At 39.0% G+C, this 20,253-nt stretch overlaps 1 protein-coding gene across 1 annotated transcript; it reads left to right on the top strand.

Annotated features, from left to right (window-relative positions):
- Nucleotides 1-19,358: 19,358 nt before the first annotated feature.
- On the top strand, nt 19,359-20,103 carry LOC113330889. Its single transcript, XM_026577686.1, has one exon. The coding sequence runs from the start codon at nt 19,400-19,402 to the stop codon at nt 20,072-20,074; it is 675 nt and encodes a 224-aa protein (XP_026433471.1). The 5' UTR covers nt 19,359-19,399; the 3' UTR covers nt 20,075-20,103.
- The last annotated feature ends 150 nt before the right edge of the window (nt 20,104-20,253 follow it).

Here is a 20,253-nt window from a genome sequence, read left to right as displayed (position 1 = left end):
ATTGGCCAACCGGCCATGCCTTGGTCCCAACCGGCCCCACATCCACGGTTCCTTATTATTTATTATTATTATTATTTCTCTAATTTCATGAAAAAACTCCTTGATTTCATGGTATTTTTGCACAAATCATCAAATAATAATAAAATAATATAAATTATGAAAACTTGTGGGACCGGGCCTTGGCCGGCCGGCCATGCCCTAGACGGTCCCACACGCCCCTTTGTTTTATTATTTTATTATTAATTTTCCTTGAATTCATCAAATTCCTTGATTTCATGGTATTTCTCTCAAATTAGGAAAAATTCCCTCAAATCATCAAAAATACCTAAAAAATATTAAAAAATTATGAAAACTCGCGGGACCGGGCCCAAGCCGACCGGCCATGCCTCCATGGTCCCACACGCCCTTGTTTTTATTATTTTAATATTTTTTTGCTTCCCTGAACTCATGAAAACTCCTTCAGTTCATGGAAACTCCCTAAATTCATCAAATTTCTCAAAATTCATGAATTTTTCATAAAATCATCAAAATATTATTAGGGAAACTCGTGGGACCGGGCCCTAGCCGGCCGGCCATGCCTTCCATGGTCCCACACGCTCTTATTTTTATTATTTTAATATTTTTTGCTTCCTTGAACTCATAAAAACTCCTTCAATTCATGGAAACTCCCAAAATTCATCAAATTTCTCAAAATTCATGAATTTTTCATAAAATCATCAAAATATTATAAAACTAAGGAAAAGGCACCACGGGACCGTGGTCATGACCGGACAACCATGCCTTGACCATGGCGGTCCCACGCCTCCTCATTCCTTATTTTATAATTATTTTTCATCATCTCATGGTGTTTTCCTTAGTTTCTTCTAAACCCTAATTTTGGCATATTTTCTCGAATGGATGCTCGATTGCACGTTAGAAAATATCAAAATTCTCAGGACTGAGACGCGGACGCCTTGGGGACACGAGCAAGCTATCTTGACCGACCAAGATTGGCTCTTTGGCTCACGGAAGCCGGTCCCATCAATTTTCACAGTTTTGACCTAATTTGCACAATTGCTCGTATTAGGTCCAAAACTCTTCCAAACACTTTGGATTTTCATGAAGTGATCGTCAGGTGGTCACGTGACAACCCAGGGCCGGTTTCATGACTCCATGGTCGTTCCCTCGCCTCGTCATAATTAATTAGGTTTTCTCACCTAAGACGAGCATTTTGGATAAATGATTAAGCCATCATTTGATCATTCTTCCACCAAAAAATCGTCAACTCTTCAGGAGTTCTTCGTATTTTGCTCACCTGAGCATATGGACACTACATGGTTGATCCACGGTCCCATGTAGTCTCTCCCTCCTTCGTCCCATGGTTAAAATTCCGACGAACCATGAATTGATCATCAATTGATCAAATTAGGGTTTCTGAATCCAAGGGTCATCATTCCAGATTCCAACCTTAATAATTTTACGACGAACTCATGGTCATTAATCTTATTAATTATGCTCGGTTCAACAACCAGTACTTTAATTAATATTTTGGTCACGCTGCCAATAATCCATCAGATGAGCAACACTTGCTCAGACGATCAAATATTCAACAATTCATCACATGAGCAACACTTGCTCAGATGATAAATATTTGCTCAAACCAAGGAATATTGGTTCAACAATCAGTATTCAACGATCCATAGAATGAGCAATACTTGCTCACTTCATCGTAAGAACTATACCTCTGTCTCATGATATGTTCAATTCATGAGTTTCAGAACATCATGTTCAACTCAGCAACTACATGGACTCATCGTCCCATCAAACCACAAATTCATCAATTGACTAATAAACCACGAGACGTCAATTGTGTCACTTGGGGGGATATCACTTAGGGTTTTTGGTCTGGCGGTCTACGACACGTGTGTTCAAACACACGATGGAATGTGAGCAAGTCGTGCAATCAGTTGAAGGAATTCACGAGGTAGTGGGTGGAAAATCGTCCAAGTCTCCACACGTTGAGCAACTGGTTTCAAACACGATCTTCACTTCCCCACTCCTTAATTCCATCAACTGTCACACTTCATGGAATCATGGTGTCTACAATTCCAGCAATATAAATAAGTCTCTGAATCATGATTAAATCATCATCAGTATCATCAATCTCACGTCAAACTGACAACACGAGATCATCAACTCATCAATTTAGCAACTACTCTCAATTGAGAAATTTCAATCACTCAGAGCTTATCGTATTCAGAATTCATACACCACAATCTTTGATTACCACACATTTCTCAGCTTCCCTCCTACATATCAACTCATCCTCTCTTGTGACCGAATTTACTCTGGAACGGTCATTTTCTTGATTTAGGACGGAGTACTACATATTGATCTCTCGAATCTAAAGCACCCCCTTTGCAGCGGTGCATCTGTGTGAGGTTTAACATTTCGCTCGGTTCGAGGAGTCTCGTCCGCGCGGTCGTCTCCTCAATTCCTTAAAAACCAGCAAATATTTTTTCCCCATCTACAAATTGGCGACTACAGTGGGATATCATTCTCTCGGTTGCAATCTCACAATTTCACAAGATGTTTGATCTCAGGTCAGGATCAGTTACTAATCCTAACACAAACCGTTCTAGCAGTAGCAACAACAACAATCGGAATATCCCGGAGACAATTCCGACCTCCAACACTGATGGTGGTGACGCTACTCCTCTTCACGCCGAAGGTCATCCACTGTCCGGACGACACCATGAAGAAGTCAGAGGAGATCCACCGCCTACTATTACTGATCTTATCAAAGCGCATGAGACTCTTGCAAAGAACCAGACTGACATGGCTGCTACACAGAAGGAGCTGTATAATTATCTCAAAACTCTTACTGACAAGATGTCAGAGAATAATCAAGATAAGGGAAAGGAGAAGGAGAAATCCTCAGATGACGGTCCTGAAGTAATTCCAATCCATACAGTAGAAGACGACGAAGTCCACAAAACTGCTGTTGACAACTCATCAGCGAAGGGATCATCGAATTTCATCACTCGCGAGGATCTGGAGCACCTTTTGGAGAACCATGGAAAAGGAAAGACATCGCATGACCATCATCATCAACCTCCTTATCCTACCGCTACGCAGAGGATTCCACTCCCCAAAGGTTACGTTTCTCCAGCTTTCACCTTGTATGATGGAACTGGCAATGCTCGGGAACATGTCTCTCGTTTTATCGAAGCCTTGGGAGAACATGAACATAATCATGTCGTCCGTCTCAAGGAATTCTCAAAATCTCTGAAAGGCAGGGCATACACCTGGTATAACAACATCACACCATGAACCATCAACAATTGGGGAGAAATGGTAAACGCATTTTACAGGAAATACTTCTTCGTGTCAGAACAAGTCACCCTCTCCGACCTTGGAAGAATGTTTCAGAGGGTCAGTGAAAATCCCAATGATTATGTGAAAAGGTTCAGAGTCCAAGCCCTGGATTGTCATGACCCAAACGTCACGGAGCAACAACTGGTGGACTTGTGCATCAATGGCATGCTCCCGGTCTACAGGGCCTTGATAGAAAACCTCCGATTCCAGACTTTCTCAGAACTTCACGAAGCTGCGAAGAGGTCGGCAACCACTGCACCCGCTCTTTTGGAAAGATCAAAGTCTACAAAGACTGAAGATTCAAAAGACACTCGAGGAAACAGGCATCTGATCAACAAGCAGTATAACCTGCAACCTTCAAAAAATGCTGTCGCGGAAGGGAGTAAGCGAAAAGCAGAACCACAACACAAGTAGACTTCCTCCACCCCTTCAAAGACACACAAGAAGGAGAATTCGAAAATCCCTCCTCAGCATACGGAAGATCCAGAAGCACCTGATTTTCCATGTTCAATTGAAGAACTTAATGAACTACTCGATGCCTGGATTCAAGACGGCGCAATCAAATTGCCTTATGTAAAGAAGGAACCAACTGAAGAGGCCATGGAAAATCCTCGGTATTGTCGCTTCCATAGATACGTCAGCCATCCCACGAGTGATTGCAAAATTTTGAAGCGCATATTCAAAGAAAAGGTCGAATCAGGAGAGCTCAACCTGGGGAATGAAGGGGTGCACAAAAAACCCCTCCCAGTCAGAACTTTTACCATCTCCGAACCTCCAGTCAAGGAAACGGTCCAATCTCTGATCGAACATGTCTGCGAGATGTTGTATCTTTCGAAAGATCAAAGGAAAGAGATGTTTGCTGCACTGAACCACATCGTGTCCGGAAGACGTCCGCTGATCCAAGAGACTACCACCGTACCTTCAACCACCGACACATAAATGTATGACTGGGGATTTCTCACCACAGTGCACATTAAAGGAAATGAGTTCAAGAGGGCGTTCATCGATGTTGGTACCGCCGTCAACATCATCCCTTTGAAGACTCTCAGAGCTGCTGGTATTACTCGACGGGAAGCCACCCACGCTCCCGTAGCAATCAGGGACCACGAAGGAATCTCCAGAAACGCATACAGCTTCATCACTCTCAAAATTACGGAAAGATCGATCTGCACTGAGGCCAAGTTTTTCATAATACGGGAAGACCCTAGATACGACATGTTCCTTGGAGAACTTGGATTCATGCTGAAAGGACAACGATGCCTTCGACACATCCTGTCATCGACAAGGATTCCGAGTCGGAAGACGAAGCAGAAGACGCACCACCGTTTGTGCATCTGGAAGAAGTAAAAACTCTGATGGGACTTACGCAAGAACTTGGAGATAATCCGCACACCTTTGTCAGAAGGTTTCGAGCTCAGGAAAGTCTTATTCCTCCTCTTGCTCCAATCTTACCAATGTTCAAATACACTACTATGGTCCAGGGACTTCTCCCCATGAATAATTTAGCAGTCATCAAAATCTACGAGTGGGTGACTTCACCTCAGCAGTATTACACTCAATGGTTGGGTTCAGAACTTCTTCAAATCGGTCACTCCATCGAGAGGTTTATTGCTGAAGACTTGGCTAAGCATGATCAACACTATGCTGGATACCCTCTTCCGCGGGAATGTCCATACGGGCCACAATCGAGGAACTCCATCAAACAGGGAATTCCGAATCAGCGGAAGATATTCAAGGCACGATCGACCAAGCCTAACAAGTTTCATGAAGGGGACCTGGTTCTCAAAGCAGTTCATCGCGGTCTTCATTCTACAAGGAACTCCAATTGGGAAGGACCATTCATGGTCACTGAATTCGTGGCCGGAGGATACTACAAATTGACCAACACAGATAGCAGAACCCTACCAGTAATTCACGAAAATTGGCTCAAGGCGTTTATCTGAAATTATTGGACATTTAAAGTATTGGGCGTTTGAAGCACTCATGGTGCTGGGATTTAACATTTAGGATTTTCTTTCATTTGTATTTCAATTCCTCCAAAACATTTGCAATACTTGCAATCAGTATTTGAATTCAGCAATTTATCAAAATTCAGTTCATATTTCATAAAAGAAAATCTCTATCAAATCTACAAGAAAATCCTCAACCATCAGTCAATCCAAAACCATCTAAATATCAAAAACCCAAGCATAAACCTCACATCTCTCATAAATTCAGAAGTTCAATAGATAAGCAAGAAAAGACTTTCGCTCATCAGCATCCTTCAAGATTTGCAAAGCCGCCCTCTCCTTGTTCGACTCCTCGGTTAACTTGGCAATCTCCTCCTTCTCCGTCACAGCATCATTCGGAAAGGGTATGTTCTTCTCACATGAATCCTTGATAACGTTAATTTTATTACGAAGCTATTTCACGTTGAGGCTAAGTCTTTCTGAATTCTCCAAGTTAAACTCCCAATCAAAGAGTATATCTGGAGTCACGGTATTCCTGGGTCTCGTATGCATATCACTCACGACACGCAAGATAACGCCTACTTGCATGATTAAAGCGTAAGCACGCCTAGGGTTCCTGTCAACGATCATATGGCCGAACTTCTTCCATATCATCTCATACAAGCGTGCATGTCCAATGGGAACGTTGAATCCACCGACCAGTTCATGATACGTGAGTGAAGTGTTAAAGGGAGGATATAAAGCGACCCCTGCAGTTTTATATTCATACACTATTATACGTTTCTCGGTCACTGGAGTGGCTCCCACGACTAAAGCAACAGTTCCTTCGGTATTCTCCACTGCTGTCTCGGTTTCTTCTATCACTGAGGCAACAACCATCTGAGTTTCCATAACAGCAGTAGCGACCTTCTCATGGCCTTGAAATACAGGTATGGTTGTCTCTTCATCAATAACTTCGGAATGGTTAGGGTTATCACCGTTGGCTCCAGCATCCTCAACTTCGGTATTTAGCACCTAATACGAATATTACCTGAGGTTAGAGTCACGAATCCAAAGGAGATTATGAAACACAGTATACCAACAAGTAAACATCATCAAGGTTTATCATACTACATTCAAGGCACGAGCAAATAACATGAAAGTCATGAAAACACATTTTACGATGAGTCCGTCTGAAGAAACTGAACTATGCCCTGTACTAGGAGATGAACTGGGATACATCTACAAGGAATCCAAGGATGGGTCATATGCCATTCTCTTCGTATGGATGTCCTCTATGAAATGTCAAAATTTCATGACAATCCAATGAACGAGCGGGTAGATGTGGCCAAAATATTAAATGATGCGCAATCTGAAAAAGTTCTGGAAGTCTCCTGGAAGTTTACTATTTCGCCTTTTTCAAGCTCTGAACGTGCTCAAAACTTAAAAATCTTCTTAACTAAAGCTTGGAAATTTTTCGGGATTGAATTTGCACATGCAGATCATCAAAATCCGACTCCGGACGAAGATTCTACAACGTTTTTACTAAAAGCTGGGTTCTAAATTTTCTAACGACGAAGTTCAACTAAGTTTTCATATATTCACATGGGTTCTCATTCATTCATTCATTCATTCACAAGTCAGCACTTTTATACTTCTATGAAGAATATACAGGACATATACTTACTTGAGGAGTTTCCAAAGTGTCCAAGGGGTTGGAATTGTCCACATCAACGACAAGAGGAACATCACTTCCATCCGGTTCCGAATCTTGGGAATTACCTCCATTCCCCTTCCCAGAGGATGATTGAGTTCCGGAATTCTCCATCTCCATGAGGACATCCTCCTGTACACGTCCTTTACAATCAATATTTTCATCCATGAAGCACTACATTTGAACATGTGAAGAAATACTTACAGTTTCCTCGTCACTCAAATCAGCAATTGCTTGTTCAGTAGCAAAAAATTGAAGACCTTCAAGACTTGATGGAGTAAAATTCTGCAACAAAATTAACAACGTTGGCTTCATGATTCTAATACTAATAGCAATGAAAGTCACAATGAGAAATATTGGGAACTCACCAAAGCACCAACTGGGGACTTTACGGTATTAGGTAACAGCTTAAAACCTTTATGCCCTGCCTTCTCCGCCATGAATAACCTCCTCAGTCTCCGAGAAATCTACACCGATTAGAGGTCGTATATTTCGACCGTCCTGTGGTGAAATCCAGTAATATAATCAGAATACAGTTCTTATAATTTCGTGAAGATTATATGAATAAACATACCTGAGAGCATCCTGGAGACGACTTTCGTTTATCACCAGAAAGATACTTCAATCTTGGTCGACTGGAAATCATCTCAGCCGAAGGAAGATCCTTGAATGGAGGTCTGGGAAATCTTACAAAGCCACGCAAACTCCCAAGTTGCTGGTCCTAGAATTCTACATAACCTGGGGTTACATAGGCGAATCTATCAGAACCAGGAAACCAGTAGCTACTCCCTTCCACGTGAGTATGATCCAAATGAGTCTTGAGTTGCTCAACTGATGGCTTTCTTCTTCATATGGTTAGAACACACTGATCCATACCCATTTGTCGAGTTTCTCTATCAATGTTGTACTCCTCCACTGAAAGATCTCCAAACGTGACTGATAGCAAATGACCAGGAGTGCAACTCAACATGAAAGATCTTTCGCCATCACTCAGATGCACACCAGACGTCAAACTCGTGCCTTTTCCAGTATTGAAAGTCATCGGCTGAGAAACATAATCAGGGACTGACACCCACGGGCGAAAATTGAACTCATATTCTTCATCTAACACATCAATAAAACGTATTTTAGAACGAGGCTGCTTGGTGGACCAACGCATGATCCTAGCATTATCTTTCTCAGGGAAAGTATGGCGCGCATCAGTATTCGGTCCTTGCAGAACATTACGTGGAGTAGGTGCATAATTCTTAAAATGCTCCCACATCAAAGCTTGAAGAAACATCGTGTTGGCATAACACTCAATATTCATAGAGTCGTTCGACACACTGGAGTCTATAATCAAGGAGTCCAGGTTGTAATACAAGGAGCCTAAGAATAAACTACCAATCGGAAGTTGCTCACCTTGAGCCATCTTAATAGCAAAGGGAATCACAAAAGGCTTCAACAAGTTTCCAATGTCTTCAAAAACGTCTCTGGACAACCATAAACATAAGAAAGCAGCAATGGGTAACATACCGTCGATTGGTTTATCAAAAACCTTGTCTTTGGGCCACCAGTGTGTCAACCAGGAAGCATAGCATCCTTTACTACCAGCCTTATTCGCTTTCTCCATTGCAGTTGTCAAGAAATGAGAAACGACGGTCTCCTCATCTGAAAGATACCCAGGAAGATTGCCCGTGATCGGGAGATGCATCAGAGCCGCCACGTCTTCCAAGGTAATGGTAAACTCTCCCCATCTACATATGAAAGTGTGAGTGGGAATGCACCAGCGAGCAAACAGAGCCACAATACCACTTGCGTCATGATAAATGAACAACTCTCCAGAAGCTTGAATAGCTCTCGTCACCTGTGCCTGGTCGAGCATAGTCCTCACATGAGGAAAACCCAGCATATGCCTCGCCCAGCCGGAAAATTTCTCCAAAGGTCGTCGAGAAAGCTTAAACTCTATGATTGATGAGGCGAAGACCCCTCGTTCAAGACAAAATCGAATCACTGTCTTAGGAGTCACCAACTTCTTCTGAGTAACAGTTCTGGGATTTATCAAAAGACGATACACTGGGGATTTCAAATGTTTCTCAGCTCCTGGGATATCTTTTTCAAAGAATGCATCATCTATGTTCGGGACATTCTTAATCCCAGAGATTTCGTCTTCGTCTCCCCCAAAGGAAGTTTCATCCATGCATGTCTCATCTCTGGAGATACCATCATCAACGCACATCTCTTCCCTCGAGGCGTCGTCAGCTTGGGAATTGGACATCTTTGGTAAGTAGCTGAAAAGGTTCACACTACATTCTACTTCAGTATGCCGTCCAGATATAAATCAAGGAAATAAAAGCAAAAAATGGTAACTCTTAACTCTTACCTTTTACACTTTCACTAACAATGGTGATAGTAATACTAGAGTTAACACCTCAAAATCGTTCGTCTCTTCGAAAACTGCAAAAACGAAACTTTATTTAATTTCCAAAACTGATTTTTCATGAAATCACGGACACAATTTTCATAATGTGAACATTCACACAACTGACCCATGAAGTTTACAACAATAAAATATTTCATCATAAATATATTGTCTATCTTCGAAGGTTCCTCAAAACCCGCGTTTCTGGTTTTTCAAAAAAGCGGCAATTAATGCAACTTGCATACATAAACTCTCCAGGATTTTATTTAATGAAAAAAAACTCATGAAAATTAAACATATCATCATATTTTGCACAATATATGTCACGGCTGCATATACATATATAAAAAAAAATTATTTTTCCTTCGTATCGTCGTTATTTGTCTTTAAAACGAAGGTTTATTTCAAAAAATATCGTGAAAGCTCACATCTCATAGATATGATAAAGTTTTGTATTTACATGAAAGCTCATAAGCAAAATTTTATCACTGGACACAAGTTCATCATCCATATTTTCCTTCGTGTCATCGTTATTTGTCTTTAAAACGAAGGATTATTCCGATTTCATGAAAATTCACTTCTTTTATGATGAAACCTTGGTATACATGAAAGCTCATACACTAAGTTTTATCACTGGACCTAAGTTCATATTAAGAAAAAAACTCTCATAAATCAGGGATTATAGTTAGTTTTCAAAACTAACGATCGAACAAACATACGTTTTCAAAAACGAGGGTTTTTTTCATAAAACTCACACTAATATACACACATGTATATATAAACTCAAGCATGAACAATTCCTGAAAATCATAACATCAGCAAACAAAAAAAAAATAAAAATTTGTGCACCTGTCGGCGCCGGCCGGAAGTTGGTCGACGGTGGCTACGACCGTCGGTCGGACGAAGGTGCTCCGACGAATTTTTCTGCTTCTTTCCCTGGCGACATGAAGGTGATGAAGTAAAGGGATCTACTGGTCGTGGAAAATAATAAAAAAAGAAGGGATTAATTCCCTTTTATACTAATTTTTATTTCCAAAACCTAATTTTACAAGGTTTCCTTATTGGGCTCGGCCCGCAAATCCTAAACGACCACGGTCCCATCATCCAAACCAGCGGTTCAACACCAATTTATGCTCATCAAACGATTCTCCAATCATGACATTGAACACTTCATCAAGTCTTGGTTTTCTCATGCTCTCTAAATCCGGTAACATCTCAGCTTACGACTAAGTTCAATTACTGGTATTATTATTTATGGCCGGAAAATCACCATCTAATGCTGACTGAGGAAAACAACTTTACTCAGTAAGTAGGGGACTTAATGTAGATGGTGGATTTTCGACAAAGGCTAAATTCGTAAACTCATAATTATACGAAGCTCTGATTCAGCAATCAGACGTGAGTATCGAGACACGGGTCTCTCATCGAATTCTCAACGGAGAGTACTTTCTCTCAGAGTACATGTAGATATGCAGTCTCACGACTGGACAACGGCATATCTCATGAATACTGAATACTTTCAGTGATTATTTCTATATAGCATCACGAGATGGACGGCTCCTAGACAGCTTGCTCTGCTGTATAGAGCGATGATGTCTTCAGGAACAAACAACAAGTTTACCCTGACTATATAAAGGATATGACTTACCGGCAAGCTCGTATCAGGATAATTAATGCTCCTACACAGCTTGCTCTGCTAGTATAGATCCACAAAGTTAATTATTCCTAATTGCAATCCTCCTATTCCATGGTCGAATCCACGACTGGTCCCATGGAATGAAAATAACAATTGTTCTGATTCTATGATCGAATCCATGACTTGATCTCATAGAATAGCAATAACTATATTATCTCATTACTCCGATTTCATGATCGAATCCACAACTGGTCTCATAAATGGTAATAGATAAACCTTAATTACTCTGATTCTATGGTCGAATCTACGATCCCATGGAATGGTAATGCTCACTTTATTATTCTGAATTCGTAGTCGAATCCTCGGCTGATCCTATGAATTAATAATAAACATCTTATTACTCAGTTTTGTGAATTATTCTCCACTGAATTCCATAATTAGTAATAAAGAATCAACAACCGGGTGTCTGAGCTACCTCTAAGTAAGCCCCGATTCAAATGATGAAGGTGTATTCAACGATGATACACTAACAGTCACCGCACGAACGAGTATTTCAAAAATACAACGAAACGATGAACCTGTGCAAAATAGAGAAGAAAATAATAAATAATTAAAAATATTGACCGGGGTGCTGGGAGCACGAACACACGACCGACCGACCGTGTCTTGGTCAATCCCACGCCAGTTTTATATTTTTAATGCATTTTTATTATTTTCCATGATTTGATGAAAATCCTCTCGTTTTCTCAAATCCCCTTCGTCTCGAGGAAACTCCTCGGTTTCACGGTACTTCCATAAATCCATAAAAAATAATATAAAATTAAGAAAAGGAGTGTGGGGCGTGACCATTGGCCAACCGGCCATGCCTTGGTCCCAACCGGCCCCACATCCACGGTTCCTTATTATTTATTATTATTATTATTTCTCTAATTTCATGAAAAAACTCCTTGATTTCATGGTATTTTTGCACAAATCATCAAATAATAATAAAATAATATAAATTATGAAAACTTGTGGGACCGGGCCTTGGCCGGCCGGCCATGCCCTAGCCGGTCCCACACGCCCCTTTGTTTTATTATTTTATTATTAATTTTCCTTGAATTCATCAAATTCCTTGATTTCATGGTATTTCTCTCAAATTAGGAAAAATTCCCTCAAATCATCAAAAATACCTAAAAAATATTAAAAAATTATGAAAACTCGCGGGACCGGGCCCAAGCCGACCGGCCATGCCTCCATGGTCCCACACGCCCTTGTTTTTATTATTTTAATATTTTTTTGCTTCCCTGAACTCATGAAAACTCCTTCAGTTCATGGAAACTCCCTAAATTCATCAAATTTCTCAAAATTCATGAATTTTTCATAAAATCATCAAAATATTATTAGGGAAACTTGTGGGACCGGGCCTTAGCCGGCCGACCATGCCTTCCACGGTCCCACACGCCCTTATTTTTATTATTTTAATATTTTTTCTTCCTTGAACTCATGAAAAATCCTTCAATTCATGGAAACTCCCAAAATTCATCAAATTTCTCAAAATTCATGAATTTTTCATAAAATCATCAAATTATTATAAAATTAAGGAAAAGGCACCAAGGGACCGTGGTCATGACCGACCGACCATGCCTTGAACACGGCAGTCCCACACCTCCTCATTCCTTATTTTATAATTATTTTTCATCATCTCATGGTGTTTTCCTCAGTTTCGTCGAAACCCTAATTTTGGCATATTTTCTCGAATGGATGCTCGATTGCACGTCAGAAAATATCAAAATTCTCAGGACTGAGACGCAGACGCCTTGGGGACACGAGCACTCTATCTTGACAGACCAAGATTGGCTCTTTGGCTCACGGAAGCCGGTCCCATCAATTTTCACAGTTTTGACCTAATTTGCACAATTGCTCGTATTAGGTCCAAAACTCTTCCAAACACTTTGGATTTTCATGAAGTGATCGTCAGGCGGTCACGTGAAAACCCAGGGCTGGTTTCATGACTCCATGATAGGTCCCTCGCCTCGTCATAATTAATTAGGTTTTCTCACCTAAGACGAGCATTTTGGATAAATGATTAAGCCAGCATTTAATCATTCTTCCGCCAACAAATCGTCAACTCTCCAGGAGTTCTTCGTATTTTGCTCACGTGAGCATATGGAAACTACATGGTTGATCCACGGTCCCATGTAGTCGCTCCCTCCTTCGTCCCATGGTTAAAATTCCGACGAACCATGAATTGATCATCAATTGATCAAATTAGGGTTTCTGAATCCAAGGGTCATCATTCCAGATTCCAACCTTAATAATTTTACGACGACCTCATGGTCATTAATCTTATTAATTATGCTCGGTTCAACAACCAGTACTTTAATTAATATTTTGGTCACGCTGCCAATAATCCATCAGATGAGCAACACTTGCTCAGACGATCAAATATTCAACAATTCATCACATGAGCAACACTTGCTCAGATGATAAATATTTGCTCAAACCAAGGAATATTGGTTCAACAATCAATATTCAACGACCCATCGAATGAGCAATACTTGCTCACTTCATCGTAAGAACTATACCTCTGTCTCATGACATGTTCAATTCATGAGTTTCAGAACATCATGTTCAACTCAACAACTACATGGACTCATCGTCCCATAAAACCACGAAGTCATCAATTGACTAACAAACCACGAGACGTCAATCATGTCACTTGGGAGGATATCACTTAGGGTTTTTGGTATGGCGATCTATGGCTCGTGTGTTCAAACACACGATGGAATGTGAGCAAGTCGTGCAATCAGTTAAAGGAATTCACGAGGTAGTGGGTGGAAAATTGACCAAGTCTCCACACGTTGAGCAACTGGTTTCAAACACGATCTCCACTTCCCCACTCCTTAATTCCATCGACTGTCACACTTCATTTGTGATGCTACGGTATCATCATGCGCGTATTCCTTACTCGAGGAAGGAATATTTTCCCACACTGCTTACTAGTGGAAGCATCAATGATGTTGCGGCACCGTTGTGCGTGATGCTTCCCAAACGAAGTATTACTGTCCTTATGTCCCTTACTCAGGGGAGCATCATGAACAATGATTGTCGAGGAAGCAAGTGGTACATTTTGATGATGTTCCCCAATAAAGTTTCCTCAAGGAAGTTTATTCGAGGAATTTGGACTCCGTGAGTGGCAAAGTGGTCTAGAATTTGAATTTGTAAAAGTTTCAAAAAGAAACATATAGGGAGGGGTATTTGTTTGAAGGATCATAAAGAAGGAGTGCACCATTAAGCTTCTAGCTTAGTTGGTATAGTATATATGATGCGAAAGCATCATTAAGACGTGTTGCTTACTCGGGGAAGCTTACCCGAGGAAGCTTAATCGAGGAAGGTACTTGGTGGTTTTCTTCAGGAATGTTTCCTAGAGTAAGTCAAAGATATTTCCTCAAGGAAGCATCAATCATGCATGGACTTGTGCATATTTGCGAAAGTCCCTTTGGCATATGCGGACTAGGTTTTGCTTGGCTTTGTCCTTGAAACACGAGTCGTCTTTAGTTGGTTGTTCCAAGTTAATGAACTACGGTTATGCTTGATCCCTTCAAGCCACGAAAGAGGGTACTTAGGCATCCGTAATGAGTTGTAACATTAGAGATCCACCAACTTGTTGCTCATATCATCTAATTGCGAGGTGACTGCGACATTATGGTAACCCATATCATCAGGCTCGGCAATACGATACAAGATATGATTGTTGTCATACTTGACGAGGTAAATTGCGGTTCATTCCTTACATGCTAATACTTACTATCAAGTCGTTCAAGGTAGGCATGGACCAATTGTGAATTGGGCATTTCCAAGGAAAGGAAGCTAAACTAGTATGCAAGTTAGGAGAGCTTGCATAAGCCACTTGCATCACAAGGATGATGCAATACAAGTACGACATGAGCCTGACTGATGCACCCTTGGCACAAACAAGATTAGTGCATGCTTTTAGGAATTCCGAAGTGTACTAAGGAAGCTGTAAATAGGCTTGCAATGGGTTATGTGAAACCAATAATGCATGCAAAATGCATCAACTTTAGACTTTATGATCTTGCACCCTTCGCAGAACAAGGGTAAGTTGGAACGGTGTGGAAGCTATGTTTAAGGCATCATGCTTGCGAAGCAAGCTTCCACATGCAAAATAGATGTGCATTTGCCTGGTGAGAAGTGAAGCTTTAAGACCCGGTCATTGTGTTATGAGGAACACATCAGGAAGAAAATTTTCTGGTCCATCACAACTAGCATCCAATATTTTCTCGCCAGTTAAGAATAAAGAAGCTAAAAAATAATGATTTTATATTTTAAAGGAACCCAGAAATATTATTTTTTAAGATAAAAATAATCATCAACAAAAATTTGCTCCTCTTCACAAGTTAAAAACAAAGAGTAATAAGTGTAACTTCCATGATATGATTTACATAAGCTTTTATTCGGTTCTAGCCATGTACGTACTTAGAATATAAAGTCCCAACCTTATTTTCTGTAAGTAACGAGGGAGAAAAATAAACCCATGAGTAAGAATCATCTTATGAAATACTTGCAATATATTCAAAGTATAATCATGAAGATAAAGTATTGCAATTTGTTCTCAAAAGTTTCCTCCTATTTTAGCCAATTATGAATACAAAGAGTAAAGAGCGTAACTTATGAGAGAAATTTATCATAATACGTTCTAATCATAAGTTTAAGATAAAAAAAAGAACTGTCACATGAAAATACACAAAGAATAATCAATAAAGATCAAGTATTGCAAGCATCATCATCAAAATAAAATTTAACAAAATAATTTTCAATAATTGATAAATAATTAGAAGTTGTAATGTGAGAAAATATTAAACTACTTCAAAATACTAGGTTTTTCTCCTTAAAAAAATAAGAATAAATCCTTACAAGAAGTTAAACACAAAACAAGATTTACTGAACGAGTTAAGTATCAACTTCATTATAATCTTAAAAGTCACTCCATGCGGCACGGATGTTCACCATTCTTTCTCAATGTCGGAACACTTTGTTGGAATAATGTTTAGTTGAAGTTGTACACCTTTTACCTTGTTCTCAATTCTTTGTTTCCGTTTTAGAATTCTATGCAAGCTAGTAGAACCTTGTGAACATGAACTCGAAGAAGTAATAGAAGAAGGAGTACTTTTGCGTTTCTTGTTATCAACATTTTAAAACCCATCTCGGACCGGTCGGTCCGACCGCCAAACTTATGAAACAATCATGAATCTGGGTTGGGTTGACGCTGACCGACCCACTAAATCTTCAGAAAGCCGGATCTAACCACAAAATCGGATGACCTGACTAGTTGGACCACCAAACCTATTGAATGAACCGTATGGTTTTCAATTGGTTCAACCTTCTACTCAATATAAAGATAAAGTGAAATTTTGTAAAAGGTAAGACTGGAACCAGTGATTTAAAGGTTACAAACTTTAAAGACGACCGATCACTTACTGTTATTGAGAATTAATATTGTATCCAGTACATATACAAAACTAAATAATGATTTAGTTGATTACCTTACCCTTTTCATCATTATATACATATATATATATATATATATATATATATATATATATATATTTTTTTTTTATCACTTGGATCTAATACTTTCAAGAGATTATATAAACTTCAAATACATTCACATGATAAGTAGAATATATTAGTCATTGATTTAAATATTTACTTAATGACCCACTGGTCGAACATGATTGACATAACCCAGTGACTTTTCCGGTTCATTGCTCGATCTGATTCTCAAAATATTACTTGTTGCTTGTTTACATCTTTTGAATAATAGATGAATAATAACAAGTTTCATTACATCATTTATACCAAAACACCTCAAACCTTATCTTTAGCCGCTATCTAACTGATACATGTGGCATAACAAAAGAACACAAATAACTAAATAACTCACTATTAATTTGAATACGGACTCAGCCACTATACCTGCTAAAAATACTAATGGCATACCCCACTACATCCCTCAAGAGAGTCATGACACGATATTTTTTTTATGAAAAGGTTAAATATATAAAAATTAATCAATATAATACAATAAGTTTACAATTTCATTTTTTTTATCAAATACATTAAAATAATGCTCGCCTTTTGAACTTGTTGGTGCAAGTGCGTTGACCTATCTTGAAGTTTTCTGATCCTCGCTTTTTTTTGAATCCGCCGCTGCGTTATGATCTCTACTTATATATCTAATATGTGCTTATGGAAGTTTTCTTATAATGGAGTTTACAGTCTGTTACTATGGAGACACTAGAAAGTAGATTTTCTTCTAACCGTTTTAAAGCCTTTGGTAGCGCTTTTGTTTCTGCATGAAGGACTGAAGAAGCCCATTCCGATCCCGCTGAAATATGCATAAAAGCTTCTTGGTCCACTGAGTACAGAATGAAAGCATATCCATGGATAAATTCTTTTTTTTTATACGACGCATCAATGAAAATTATCCACTCCGACTTAAAACTGGACCATGAAGGTTTAATAGTCTTTGCTTTCTGGATACACTGAGTTGTGACATTTTCCTTGATTTTCGAGGATATAACAAACTTCTTAATTTGGTCAATGAAACTTGTTGGATCTGGATTTTTTTTTTCTATGCTTCCATATGAACCACAATATGATTACAATTTTTCAATAAATTGCGAGAAATTTAAATATGAAATCCATTTTTTTTACCCAGGTGGTAATGACTAGTTACATAGCATGTTCTGGACTTTGGTCTGGAATGGGCAATCTGATGGCACTAGAGGAAGATATTGGTAACATCATACTCGCTTAATATTGTTTAGGATTTCCACAACAAGTCCATCCACTGGACGATTAGGCAGAGTTGGCTTTTAACTTGCAGACATCATTAAGAAATTAGATATGAAAACCCTTATCGTGAAGTTAATTTTGCAACAGATACTATGACGAAGAAAATGTCCTTTTGCCAAACCAGACTTTTTACCAATATTTTAAAAATCGGATCGGACATTGAATCAGAAAAGTCACTAGATCAGGTTTAAGTGGGTTAACCAGTGGTTCACTGGGTCAAACATATATAAGAAACAAAAAGTATGTAGTGAAACAACTACCGTCGATATCATCTTATCTTCCATAGAGAAAGAAATAGTAATCCTATCCTCAGAACTATTAGTAGTCGGTTGGTTGATTTGTTAAAATGTAAGTCATCCTTCATTTAAATATATATATGGCTAACTGAGTTAATCAATTTCAGACACTATTACTCCTACTAAATTCCTATGGTCTTAAGTTTGTGATGTCTTATGTTTTCATGATGACTAGGTTCGTCATCTCTGCATTCCCAAACCAATTTTGTTCTTTATGAATCCTAACTAATTCGTTAACGACTTGCCATAAAATGTTTTACTGTTCCTATTGCAAATAGGTTTAATCAAAATTTTGAACAAAAAAGTGACAATTGATAAAAAACAAAAATAAAAAATAAAAATCAAATGATATGATCCTCGCGTATCTTATAAATTGAAATGGATCAATGCAGTGTTTCCTTTAACTCTTCAAGTTTTAGGTTTCTCTTTTAGCTTATGAAATACAAACTTCAACCATGGATGCTTTGAAAGATAATCATTAACATCTCAATTTGAAAACTGAGATTGACGCACAGAGAAGAAGTTTAAGGAAAAAAATTTACGTAAGATTTTGATAGAGAATAAACTGGATGAACCGGTTAAAACCCAGGTGGATCAGCTGGTTTAACGGTTGGACCGGCCGGTTCACCAGGTTTAATGGTTTTTTAACAGATTAGTGGGTCAATGGTGAACTAGCCCATTTTTCTCACTAATTCACTGGTTTATCGGTTGGACTGGCCGGTCCGGGCCGATTTTTAAAATATTGTTTTTTACAAAGCATAGAGGTGCCTGTCTAGAAACATTATTTTTTCATTTATGGATACCCGTTTTCTTGTAATTAATTTTACCGATTCCATTTTGCTCTTTTAATAAATTCGGATTAAAAATCGAAGTCTGAAAACTGAACGCCGTGCGAATGAGGTTGCCCGCCCAAAAGTGGTAGATTGATCTAATAGACCGTCACAACTCACAAGTGGTTCACTTTACCCCTCTACTTTATTTAATGCAGCAGTTCACTGTTATGACTGGTCAAAGATTCTGGTCAATGGATATTAAACAACAATTGTTGATGGATTGACAATTTCCTCATTCATACGAGACTCATCACATGCCATGGCCTTCTCTTTTAATCCAATAGAAGAAGTCTATAAATATGGAACAACATTGTCTAACCTTTCATAGAAAACCCAACGGATTCCAACACCAAAAAGGAGAGGCTTGAGTAAAATGGCTCCTCATTATCTAATTTCCATTATATCTTCTCTGCTAATAGCCTTATTAGTAACCTTAGAAGGAACTTATGCAGTTACTTATGAAGTTAAAGACAGGGCTGGTGGACCCCGTTTCAGAAACCAAATCGGTGTCAAATACAGCAAAAGCATCCTACAAAAAGCCTCGGAGTTTAACTGGAGAGTCTTCAAACAATCCCCTTCTCAGAGGAAAAATGTGAACACTCTTAAACTGTTTGTGGAGAACATGGATGGCGTCGCATATGCTAGCAACGGTGAGATACATGTCAGTGCTAAGTACTTATCTGGTTACAACGGGGACGTAAAAAGAGAGTTCACTGGTGTTATTTATCATGAGGCTACACACATTTGGCAGTGGAACGGAAACGGAAATGCACCTGGAGGCTTGATCGAAGGGATTGCTGATTATGTTAGGTTGAAGGCTAAGCATGCACCGTCTCATTGGGTTAAACCTGGTGGTGGTGATAGATGGGACCAAGGTTACGACGTGACTGCAAGGTTCTTGGAATATTGTAATAGTCTTAGAAGTGGGTTTGTTGCAGATCTTAACAGAAAGATGAAGAATGGCTACAGCGATAGATTCTTTGTCGATTTGTTGGGAAAAAATGTTAATCAGTTGTGGAGGGATTATAAGAAAAAGTATGGCAAGTGATTATCATCAGCTTAGTGTATAATTCCATACTGATGGATGAAAAATAATTTGGTACGATAATAAATAATAATGTAAGAATATATCTATGATCAATAAATAAAATAATAATATTATAAATAAAACAAGAAACGTTCTAATTTTTTTTGTGAGTTCTCTTCATATTCGTAACTCATAAGACT

Source organism: Papaver somniferum, chromosome 1, assembly GCF_003573695.1.
Source record: "Papaver somniferum cultivar HN1 chromosome 1, ASM357369v1, whole genome shotgun sequence".
Lineage (NCBI taxonomy): Eukaryota > Viridiplantae > Streptophyta > Magnoliopsida > Ranunculales > Papaveraceae > Papaver > Papaver somniferum.
This window is presented reverse-complemented; position numbering and strand designations above follow the sequence as displayed.